This window comes from Symsagittifera roscoffensis, chromosome 3 (assembly GCF_963678635.1).
Source record: "Symsagittifera roscoffensis chromosome 3, txSymRosc1.1, whole genome shotgun sequence".
Lineage (NCBI taxonomy): Eukaryota > Metazoa > Xenacoelomorpha > Acoela > Convolutidae > Symsagittifera > Symsagittifera roscoffensis.
Window position 1 is genome coordinate 41,045,144 of NC_087064.1, and position 12,645 is coordinate 41,057,788.

At 39.8% G+C, this 12,645-nt stretch overlaps 1 protein-coding gene across 1 annotated transcript in view; it reads right to left on the bottom strand.

Moving 5' to 3' along the window:
* Positions 1-7,377: 7,377 nt before the first annotated feature.
* Positions 7,378-12,645, bottom strand: part of LOC134842384 (sodium-coupled neutral amino acid transporter 7-like) — a 41,304-nt gene continuing 36,036 nt past the window's right edge. Inside the window, exons 3-9 of the mRNA XM_063858693.1 lie at positions 12,051-12,249; positions 9,793-10,027; positions 9,533-9,590; positions 9,255-9,401; positions 8,585-8,784; positions 8,216-8,421; positions 7,378-7,919 (exon numbers count right to left, since the gene is read on the bottom strand). Of these exons, the coding sequence (XP_063714763.1) occupies positions 8,731-8,784; positions 9,255-9,401; positions 9,533-9,590; positions 9,793-10,027; positions 12,051-12,249 (693 nt within the window). The 3' untranslated portion in view covers positions 7,378-7,919; positions 8,216-8,421; positions 8,585-8,730. The remainder of the gene's footprint in view (positions 7,920-8,215; positions 8,422-8,584; positions 8,785-9,254; positions 9,402-9,532; positions 9,591-9,792; positions 10,028-12,050; positions 12,250-12,645) is intronic.

Below are 12,645 nucleotides of genomic sequence, written 5' to 3' on the forward strand. Positions count from 1 at the left end.
AAAGTTTATTTGAGTTTTTTAAGTCCCCGTAGGACTGTGTAGATTGATTAATCATTTCTCACCTCTTAATTTTCAGTGTTGTTGTCAGTGTTGTCATCTACTGCTCCGTGCTCTTCCTCGTTGTTTGGTTGTTGATCTACTTGTATTTGTTTTGGTTCTTCAATGATTTTCGTTTCAACATAAAATATTTCGTCCTTCTCCCTTTGTTCATCTTCTGCCTCCGCTGGTGAAGTTAAATCGATTACGTCGTTTATAGCGCTCGTTTTGTCTTTTGTCTTTTATATTCTGGAGTTTTGTCTAAAAATCCTATCTCCTGAATTAGAAATTTTAAGCTGGGCAAATCTTGTTTTGACTTTTCAGGCGGTGAATCAATCTCGAATTGTTTCGTCCCATTTGCGCTTGTGACTTGTATTGCGTTGATTGGAATGGGGTTTCCCAGGGCTGTCGCTAATTTCGCCTGTCGGTTTCTTGTCGACTTCCTTGTTGCGATTGCAGGCGGTGTTATTTTCTGGTTCTGTCGCTTTGGTGAAGGTGAATTGTTTTCCTCCGATATAGACGACGAATCGTCATCTTTCTCTGCATTGTTGGTTTGTTCGATCTCCGTTTGGAGGCTCATCTCTCTCGGTGTTTGCAGTTTTCTAGTTGGTTTTCTTCCAGTTCATTTTCCTGACACCTTTATTTTCGTGGGACTTTGTGCTGTTTTCTCTTGTATCGTTAGTTTGATAGGTAGCCCCGTTGTGGTGTCCTCCTTGAACATGGGATGTTGTGGAGCTTGTGGATCGTTTATGTCTAAAAAACGTTAGAATGGACCTGTTCTCCGTGCGGATTTGTCAGCAACATAGTCGCTTAAACGAGAAGGTCTGCAAGGTCCGTATATTACTGGGTTAGGAACAAATGCGGTACCACTATTCCTTAGTAATCTCGGTCGTTTGCCAAAAGATTGTACCCAAGAAGTGTGCGGTGTGTAAGTGAGATTTTTTCCGTCTGTGATTTTGTATTTTTGTTCAAACATTTTTGGGTTTTTTACTTTGGTTGCAAACCGAATGGTTTTTCGTGCCACTTGTTCTATGCGTTTTTTGATATTTTCATCGACTGTTCTTTGCACTCCCTTTATATCTTAGATTAAGTTTGCTCTTAGCATGTTGTATAGGTTTTGAATATGCCCCTGTTTCTGGCTATGTTGTTGAGCGCTTGTTTGTAAGCGTCCTTGGTATTGGTTTATGTGAGACTTTATGTGGTGTTTCCTTCTTCCGGACCTGAATTTCATCTTCTGACCATCGCTCGAGGTCATGCATGACTTCTGCTGGCGAAGGCGTCTTCGTAAGGTTCTTTCGATCTAAACATGCATGTTTGGCGCTCTCCCAGTTTAAATCGTTAGGTTAGCTTTTCGTGGCTATGTTTGATAATGGAGTATTTGGTTTTCTACCCATATGTGCTTCAAAAGGCGAAAATTTTGTGACACCATAGGGTGTGATTCTTAATGTTTTCATTATTTCTGCGACATCCGAGGCTAACTTAAATGGTGTATTGGATTGGTCCATTCTCATTACCGCTAGTCTACGTTTAATTTTTTGGATCATCCGTTGAACAACCCCTATGGCTCTGTGATCAACTACAGGTGCAAAAAAAAGTTTTATGTTGTTTAACTTACAGAAGGTTTGACACTTTTTCGCCCTGAATGTTTGAGCTTGATCGCACCGTAATCTGCGCGGTACGCCGTTATTAGAAAAATATCTCTGCTTGAACTTGACTGCAATATCTGCTGTTGTGTTCAAGACAACTTTCGCTATCGGGAACTTCGACTACTTATCTATTGCTACCAAAATGTATGCATCCTTAATTAACTCGTCGGTAGGGGAACTTCCTCATTCGGTTCGACTACTGGTTCCATTTAGAATGAAAGTCTCTTGCCTAGGATGGGTTTTAAATTTTTACCTTGCTCTGTGCAATGTTTGCAGTTTTGTGCCATTTGCAAAATTGAACAATGAATATGCAGGAACCAGAAATGATGACTCAAATCCAGCATGGCTGCCCATCCCGGTTGGGTTACGTGAAGACTGTCAAGTACTGTTTGTCGTAGTTGTGAGGGAATTACGATTCTTTCATCGATGAGAAGGCAGTCCTCTCGGATATGTAATCGGTTACGAATGTTGAACCAATATTTTCCGTAAGAAGCTTTGATGGCGTCCCAGTCCCGCTTTTTTATAAAATGTATCAGTGGGCGCAAGTTCCTGATTTTCTTGGTGGCTGCGGCGGTGAATGGAATTTCTAGTACTTTTTGTAGTTTCCGACGAAATAGAGGCGTGTCCTCTTCGGTTTCGGTAGCTTTTTCAACTGTGGCCACTACGGTGTCCATTATTTCTGTGTGGCTGACCTCTAGTTGTAAAGAAGTTGTTATCGTCAGCGGCTCCACGCTAGGTGTTGTTTCCTCTTGTAAACATACATTGGGGTCCACGCGGCTGACCCATATCTCCTGTTCCATTAGATGATCGTTTCCTGTATTGTTGTATGTTTGTGTCTCTGTAGTTGAGTTTGTTGTCAATTTGTCCAACTCTGTGTTTGTAGTTTTTTTTGTGTGGCTATGTATGCTTGGGCTGTGCCAGATTGTGTTTTAATAGTTTGTGAATTGCATCTTTCCGTTACTGTTGATTTTGACGTTGGGCTGTTTCCAAAATTGATTTTCGGAAAGTTTGTATGTTTCGATCTTGTGATCAATTATCTAGCGTCGGTCACTTGTGCGGTCGAGTTCGATTGTGTAGCTGATTTAGCTTTCTTTATTTGTTTGTCCTTGGTTGGTGGTCGTTTGTGCCATCTCGGGTCGGAAAGGCTTTCTTCCCTATCGGATGTACTGTTCCAGTCAACCGAAACTGTTCGACCGCATGGTTTCGTGATTTTCAATTCTGATGGAATGAATCCGCCTGCGAAGTATCTCGTGTCTTTTCGGCTCTTTGTTTTGAATTGAATTGCGTTGATCGAAGTCTTGTTGAATCTGCGATTTTTGAATCCGAGAGTGTTGACTGATTTTGAGCAGAATGAAGTGTTGACTGACTTCGAGCAGAGTTTGAGTTAGACTGACTTTTGTTTTTCGGTAGCAATTGACCACTGCCGAATGTTTGGAATGTTTAGTTATTAATTGAGAGTTTGTTTCAGCATCTAATAGCCCTTTGTTTTCCGCGCGCTTTTTGATTAGGTCACATGGTGCTTTGTTTTGATTGGCCAACTGGTTTAGAATAACATTGTCAATCATTTCTAGGTTGTTTATGAATGTATTAATTGCCGCAACTACAAATTCCTCATCATACACGCTGGGGGGTATTGGTAATCCAACCAGATTTCGTGACATGTAGTCTATTAAGCCCATTTTACTCCCTGCGAGATGTTTATTATCAAAATGGAGTGGTATTAATCTATCAATCCAGCGGGTTAGACGGCTTCGTCTTGTCTTTGATCATCGCTGGCGTTTAAAGCGCTGATTAAAGCTTGAGGATCGGTGATGACGGTAAAATGTTTGCCGTACAAATAGTATTTGAAGTGCTCAATTACCCAAACGAATCATAACAATTCTAGTTCGTTGACTGAATAGTTTTCCACAAGGGAGTGTAAAAAACGTGACGCGTTTGCTATAGCCAACCAACCTTCTGTTGAATGTTGTTCTAGTGCCGCTCCTAAACCTGTGTTAGATGCATCACATACGATGCGAGTTTCTAAATGTAGGTCGAGTGTTTATTTTGTGTTATTTTTGCTACTAACTGTAGGATGTTTTTGAAAGCTGAGTTGTGTTCCGGTAGCCAATTATTAGGTCTGTTCTTTTCAGCGTTTTTTAGAAGTGGCCGAAGCGCTGCCGCTGTTTGTGCTAAATTTAGTATGTATCTTGTAAGATGGTGTATTGAACCCATGAAACTTTTTAGTTGCTTAAACGTTTTGGGAGGCGATAGTTTTTCAATTGCCTCTGTTTTCTGTGTAAATGGTTTTGTTCCCTCACTGTTTATGATGTAACCTAACCACTCAACTTGTTTGCATGCGAACTTACACTTGTCCAACGAAATTGCAAGGTTTTCCTCGTCAAGTTTTGTTTGCACCGTTTGGAGTTTTTGACGATGTGTCTCCAGCGTTCCTTTTGTTACGACTAGAATATCGTCGAGATATGCGTAAGTATCATTGCAATTTGTGAGTGTTAGATACACTGCTTTTTGAAACTCTGCCGGCATATCCGTTAGGCCGTAAAATCCTGTTTGGAATTGGTATGTTCCTGTAGCATTTCAGTCAATGAGTCTGAAGTTGCACTGTTCTCGTGTTGTTTTATCCAACGGGATTTTTGAATATGCGTATCGAAAATCGAGTGTATTGAATAACGTTTCATTCGACTTGTCTGACTTCTCCACTTTTGCGATATTGTCTAGAAGGAGATCTATGTTTGACATCTGATACTTGTTTTTGTGTATGTATTTGTTAATCTTTTTGGAATCTAGTGCTAGCTTAACCGTTTGGTCCTTTTCAACCGTGATTACTATTGGGCTGATAAATTGTTTGTCTGAGCACTTATCGAGCTTGATAATGTGTTTTTGGTCAATCAGATTGTTTAGTTCCACTTCGACCCTTTCTTGTAAATGTATGGGTATACGTCTGCCCTTTTGTTGTATCGGTTCAAAATCTCTATTGAATTGTGTTTTCATCACGTGATGTTTTGACTTTCCTGTTCGTACGCATAATTGTTGAAAATTATCCTTGACCCGTTGTTTGATTTCATGACTTGATTCGTCGCTTCGTTGTTCTGTGAGTACCTTTTGGGTTTGTTTGTCTTGGACTAATTTGATGCCGATGCGTGGTAGTAGATTTCGTCCGATTATATTGGCTTTTTGGTCGTCCACTTTAACGAACGGGGTTGTTTGTACTTTCCACCCTCCCGATTCAATAGTTACAATTAGTCGTCCTTTAGGATGTATTGATTCACCGTTGTAACATGCTAAGTTTCTGGCGGTATCCTCCGGGGGGATGTTTTTGAATACTGCCGTTTTATCATTTTGTTGTAATCGTTGAGCGGTTTTTTCGTGTAGAAAAGACATTGGGCTGCCTGAATCCGCAATTGCGAATAGTTCTGTTGTATTTGTTTCCAATTTGACAATGTAGCCGTTCAAATCGTCTTCCGATATTGTTTTCGTGTTTTTAATTTCAAATGATTCTGATATTGCCATCACGGAAAGTTCATCCATTTGGTAATTTTCCCAACCATTGTTTGTGGTGAATTCAGCAAATGCCACCGGGTCGGTATCCATCCGCGTGCTCTCTTTTTTGGTTTCTTCTTGTTGTTCCTCATTTGTATTTCCTAGATAGTTTACGTTTGTAGAGCGGCAAATTTTTGCAAAAAATCCGGGTTTTGCGCATTTTGAACAAATTTATCTTTTGCCGGGCAAGATAGTAGATGATTCGGACCATATTGATTTCCACACTTGAAACCTTGTTTGGAATTTGTGTTTCGTTGTTGCTGATATTGTTGATCTCATGTGTTTTGTGATCCACGTAGATATGGTCGGCCGCGGAAACCTCCCCGACCTCGTTGGTTGTTTTGGTTGTACTGTTGGCTTTGTCTGCCACGTGTATTAACGTAATGTATTGGTTCTTGTTTTGTGGTTGTAGCTGTTGGACCTCCGATCGGATTTACTTTCATTGTGCAACTGCGTTCTATTCCTTTTTCACGTCGAATCGCGTATTCTTATGCCTCCTGTGGGGTACGTGTTTGGGCTAAAAACTCCTCGCGGTAAACATGTCCCTAAGCAACTCCTTTAATCGGTCGCCGCAATCCGCCCGTGAAGCTAGTTCCACTAGGTGAGCATGAAATTGTTCTAAACTTTCTGTTTTCTTTTGTTTTCGACAAATCAAATTATACCTCTCAAAAGCTATTATTCGTCTTGTGACAAATATATCCTCCAAAGCAGTCATGAATTGTTGCGTGGATACCGTGTGTAGTTGCATATTTGGTCGTTGTTGTTGTACTTGACGTTGTCCTTCAGCGCCGAGACACAAGAAAAGATAGCTTCGTACTTTTGCATCCGCTTCATCCCATCTGAATGAATTACACGGAACTCCTTTTTCCCGTGATTTTATCACGTGGTTTTCCCAGCCCACTCGTTTTACTTGGTTGCGCACCTCGCGGTTTTTTCTTTGGGCGTCCGTTTTGCCGGTTATCTCGACCTCGTATACTGGCTCAGATGGCTCTACAAGTTGTGGTGGGGCTCGTGGTAGGTTTCGAATTTCCATTCCATCTTTTGCGAATAGTGCCGCTCATTTTGTCCACTCTCATGGAGGTTCAGCCGATGCTCTTTCCCAGAAAGGGTTCAAGTTATGTGGACTCTTTGAGACTCCTGCTGGCTGCGCCATGTCATACCGCTAACTCCTCGAGGTATAAAATGTTAGTTATCGAATCCGTATGGATAGATAATATCAAGCTTTGATAGAGAATAAGTTAAAACAACTGGTGAATGTAACCTTTGTTTTAGTTCTGATCCGTAGTTCTCTTTGGACAACGTTCTCGTCCTTGTTATCAAGGTCAGTCGACCAGTGCACATTAATGTTATATAATATCAAAACATAAATGATATATAAATACTTAAGAAGTTTGATATGGAGTTTTATCTATCCATGCCGGATGACAACATGTTTGCTCATCTGGTTTCACATGTGCGAATATTTGAACTTACATGAGCAGACATGTTAGTTTACATGAACATACATGAGAACTTACATGAACATCCATGTGCATTTACATGAGCACAAATGTGAATTTGCATGAGCAATCAGGTAAATCTTGATCAAATCTCAATTTCTGACATGTGATTACACATTAGCTGACACGCGTATTCACAAAAAAAAACATGTTAATTACTCAAAAATTACGAGAGGGTTCTTAAAAAATACGTAAGAACATGTGCTTTTACATGTTTGGAAATGTGAATCACTTGTGGCACGCAATTTCTCTCGAGTTTTGAATCACATGTGACGAACAAGTGCAACTACGTAATTTTTATCGTAATTACAATTTCATTTTTTAGAATGAACATCATATTACAAAGCTTTCAAATAAATATTCTTTGAATATCGATCTTCCAGTGATCTTTAAATGGATAGCTATGCACGGTTACTCTAAATTTGTGTTTTTGTTCCTACTTTCGAAAAAAAGCGGAACTTTTATCAGTGCTACGGTGCGCCTTGAATTGAAAATCTTAAAGGGAACTTTACCAATGCGGATCAATGGTCAAAAAATGGTCTAATGCTTTTTCAGCAATCAGTATACTAATACTATTGTATAACTATAGTAAAACCATCACAGAAAAATTTATATTAGCTTCTTTTTCTGTACCAAATTAATCTAAATAACAACTCAGCTCAACTCAAGATTGATTATATATTCAAATCTAACAACTATTTATACTCATTAGCTTGTAAAAAAAAACTAATTCATTATGCAATTGATTATTTGCACTCAATATTTGATGTCTCGGGTACATTGACGGTCTCAAAAGCATGTGCAAATCCAAGACCAAGTATGAAAACTCCGAGAGCGCAAAAAACTACCCCTGTTATTCTTAATATCCAAGAGAGACATCCGTTTTTATGTTTGTTCGTGAATAGGTAAGAATCCGTAGGGGAGTGCCTCCAATAGCCTTGGGACTGGGTAGCCTGATGCTCCTCCGCATCTCGTTGCTCCTCCCCCCTCTGATTGCGTAAAAACACTTCATCGCTCGTCTCCCCCCAACTTGCCCTCCTCTCGTCCCCTTGTCCGCTCTCGAGAAGTTCTGTTCCTCGTAGTTCACCATTGAACCCAGTGGCAAAGGACTCTTGTCTATGCTGGTCTTTTTTGGACCTCAAGAGATGAATGAATTGGCCTTTTTCGTTGAGATAGGTAGTTTGAATTAAGAAGATCCCTGAATCAGAAAGTAAGTTTGACCATATCGCTTTATTACTATTTTTTTTCTCAATCCATGGCTACCCCAAAACCCCTTGCTTTCAGATTCACAATTAGCTCGCCATCTTCGGTTTGGAAAAACAAAATTTATCATCAATCTTCTATAACAAATCTCACGCTTTTCTGAAATTTTCTCATTCAAGTTGCTGGCAAGACCATTTAAAACTTAACTCAAGTTTCGAAACAAATTTTTGACAAGAAATATCTTTTCAATAAGCGTGGTTTTCAGCCAAAATATGATTAAGCATTATGTACCTGGGAATATGAAGTAGGGGAAAGTAGACATGGAGCCAGTGAATGCGGCAGCCACACTGATATTTGGCAGAAAGAGAGCCACTGCTAGGGTGAGCAGAAAGTGGCCAACTGCAATCACAATCCTCCTCACTCTGTCATGCCTCTCAGCATTGTAGCAGAGACTCAGACGACTTCTGCTGGCCACCCAGATTTTGTCTATACTCGCTCTAAACACACGTCTAAACCATCTACATCATATGAAGTAAACAAATCTAAATGTGCATTGTACCTTGCTTTAAGCATGACAGTGTTGAATCAGTCGTGGCAAACACTAATGCTGAATCAAATTCGGACCACCCGAGACTAGGCTAACGGCACTTTATGACTGACCTTGTGATGGAGAATATGGTGGGGTATGACATCATGACAGCGACTAGCACGGCCACCTGTGCCGCCAACACTGTGTTGTCACTGGAGTCATAGTCCAGCAGGATATTGCCACTCACCCGGAAAATATGGGCAGATGAGATAATTTTTCAAAAATATGCACAATTTTTTTGCTCGAACATTTTCTGACATTTGGTCTTGCTCTGAAACACCAGAGTACCTTAAAAACAGTGGATCAAGTTAATACAAGTGGACCCCAGCTAGGCCAAGTAAAGATCTTCCACCCCAGCGTTTGATTCAGAATAACTTTGCTAAGCGGTGCATGTATAAAGCTCAATTCTGATTGGCTGAAAACTCCAAGTTAGAAACAAGTTAACCTCCTCCTGCCAAACGGCTTTGAGGGGATCGGGGGATGTTAACTTGCTCCAAATTGGTTCATATCGACTGAAAATTACTTGGTATAAGTTCAGGTCGTGTCTGTGTCGATCGAATTTTTAGGTAATGCAAAGCGGAATAAGTTCATGCTTTTCGTGCGCTTATTTTTTTTTTGTAAAATGAACCTATAAACTAAATTAGCACACTTTTTTCTGTTACTTCATAAATTTGCATAAAATTTTTCAGCAAGTCAGAAAATGTTTTTACTACAACTACCAGCATAGTGTGTTTTTGTTACCTTTCTGCCATTCCTGAGATATCCACAAGTGGCCACTGGAAAGTAGATGAAAGTCATGATGGCCACACTTCCCACTATGGACAGTGAGTACTTGAAAGGGGTGGGCGAGGCCATCAGCCCAAACACTGAGTACCCATTTGACATACACTAGAAATCAAAGCAATCATACGGCAAAATTTAGATGTTTCCCTGTTAAATTGTTGATTTTGATTTTTGGTTCAAATCTTCATATCGATATAGTTCAATAAAAAAGTTTTTAAAAAATGCAGTTTGCATACCTGGTATCCCAATACCATGGTAGGAAAGGCATTAAACAACCCCACCAAGTCTTCTGGGCTGAAACAAAGAAGTCACATTTCAATATCACCTCTATTTTTCTTTAAAAAGGAATCAATCCCAAAGTATTCGACATTTCAAAAGTTGAAATTGTTTAAAATGAAAAAAGGTTATTCAAAACTGTTATGCAACAAAAACCACATGAACAAATAATTTATACTACATAACAATTTTTTTGGGATCGAATAAAAAAAATGCATACACTTTATCGACTTGTGCCTGATTTGTGGCTCCATTCAGGAAGTAGTCCACCACAATGATTGATGTTAGGTACAACATGGACAGAACAGCCAGCAGACTGGGGTACTTGAGGAACTCCAGACTCTTAGCCAGGCAGAGGGGCAAAATGACCAGTGTGCTGAGAACAGTGATGGTAATCTTTCTATCTAAGAACCAGGAGTCGCAGTAGGTGTCTTTGCCGAAAATGCGCACCACTACTAGAATTAAACATAAACCTATCCTTTAAATCAAGTTGGTATATTTTGTCGCATATCATTCACAATTTCAAAACAGGGTTCAGTATACGGGCTCTTTTTCAATTGATAACCTAATAAAACAGTGCAAGAGTCTAGGGCAGATTTTGGAAGGGACTGACTGGAGCTAAAATTTTTCTAATGCCGCCCCCTAATGGCTATAAATTCGTCGCCAATTTATCATATTTTTGCGGGGGAAGCGAGCGCCAAAAAACGCAATTTTGTGTTCAAAAATTTTCCAAAAGTGCCTAAAAACGCCTGTTTTGTCCTGTTTTTTTTTTCGAAAAATTGCTTGCGGCGCAAAAAAAAATATGGTCAAAATGGGGTCTTTGTAGTAGTTTGCCAGAGCTGAGAAAATCAGTTTGGTTGACCCAAAATATAAGTCGACAAAATTTTCAAAACATTTTTGAAATTTTTGAAAATCCGCCCCCCCCCCCCCTCGAAAAAAGCCTAAGCCCGCCCCTGCGAGAGCCACTCTATATCAGATTAGTTTTTCATGGCTCCGCAAGTATCACAGTTTCCCTGCATTAAATTATTGAATGATTAAAACAACATTCAGGCCTTAATAACTTGACATCCATCAGTTTTTTATATTACAGCTGGTCTCTCTTTTGAAGGGAAGGAAAATTAAAAGTTATAGTCAGTTGCCAACACGTAACTACAGTGCTGATTTAAATTATCCTGACAAAATGAACAAAACAGGAAAGTTCGAGCGCGTTTTTCTCAAAAAGTGAAGAGAAGAATAGTTGCTTTGACTTTCACCAGAATTAATATGTTGCAATTTTTTCTCCCAAATTCTCAACCAAAAATTTACCCCAAAAATGGGCAATTTTGTTTTTGGGATAAAATCGGCATTTAATCAATAAAATGCACCTTTAATCAGGAAAATGCATCATATTAATTCTGGTAAAGTTCTGAGCATTTTTTGTTCTCTTCTCTTTTTGTCTAATCTTAACCAAATTTGAATAAAAAACGCGTTTGAGAACTCACGTTTTGTTCAGTTTGTCAGGGGCGTTCAACAGTGCCGATGTACATCAGTGCCGAAATTGAACAGTAGTTCAACAGAGCCAAAAAATTTTGATAATTAAAAAATTTTAAACTGTGATTTAGTAGCAGTTTTGTGTGAAAACTGTTTTGTCTGGAGCGAAACCGAGAAGAAAACTTAATAATTTGCTGAGTTGATTGTTTGTTCAAAAACTTTATGACACCACAATTGGGAAACTTCTGTTGGTTCATCAAGCGGCAAAAATTGAAAAACCCATTTCCCCTTTTCAGTTTGAACATAGTTACCTGTCAGTGTGATTTGGAATGAGTAAAAACAGTATTCAAACTAGTTTTCGGCACTGATGAACGAAACATTTATTTTCGGCACTGTTACACTGCCCCGTATTGTCCGGATAATTTAAGTCAACACTGTAGCATCAAAATCATTAGGTTTTCGAGCAGTTTCAAGTACGTTAATTGGTTGATTTTTTTTCGCATTCGGTATATGCACAAAAATCAAACAATCAACTTTTATCAAAGTAAATCTCCTGGGCCCAGGGGTGGTTACTTTGATAAAGGTGGGGGGGGGGGGGCGGGGGGACGCCCTGCTCTCAGGGATTCGACCCCCTGCCGAACTTTGATACTTTTTAAGAAATCCATTTTTGGACTAACGACCCTAAAACTTTTCTAAAGGCGCCTTTTGGCGCCAACGTATACTAATTTTGAGGGGGCATTGCGCGCCGAAAAAACGCTATTTTTCTTTCAAAATTTTCCAAAAAGTGCCTAAAAACGCCTTTTTGGCCTGTTTTTTCAAAATTTTGACTGCGGCGCAAAAAATTTGGCCAAAATTGGGACAAAACCTTGCTTTGGGAGAGTTCGAAAATTCAATTAGGTCGACCTAAAAAAAAAGTTCGTCCTGCCTTGGCCTAATGATTTTGAGGCTTAACTCTTTCGGATTTTGTTTTGTTTGCAGGTACAGAGCTCGACTAAGTAAATAACTAACTTTCATCGGACTGGTCGCCGACTGTGACCATGTACATGGTACATGTGCCCACGTATGCGAGGATGAGGGTGAGATGGAATAAGGCCTCCTGTGCTCCCCCTGCGTAGAAGCGCACTGCCTGGTAGAACTCCCTCTCCCCACTCTCCCAATTGGCCAGTGCACACACTCCCAGAGACAGTCCGCACATGATCCCCGAGAACTGAAAACCGATATCCCACATCAAAACAAGCGAAAAACTATCTGCTTTTTCTACCAGGTCATCATTTTATTTGCAATTGCAGGCAAAAACTCCCAAAAATTTTTTACATACGTGAACATTTTATGCAATGAATAATAGATCAAAGACATCAATTTTACAAAAAATTTCATTTCGATTTCACTCAAATACTTCTGATGGAGAAAAGACTTAAGCGGCGCGGCTTAAGAAAAGACTGACGGCATGACTTATGAAAAGACTTAAGCGACGCGACTCAAGAAAAGACTGACGGCGCGACTTCAGAAAAGACTTAAGCGGCGCGACTCAAGAAAAGACTGACGGCGCGACTTAAGAAAAGACATAAGCGGCGCGACAAAAGAAAAAAAATGACGACGCGAC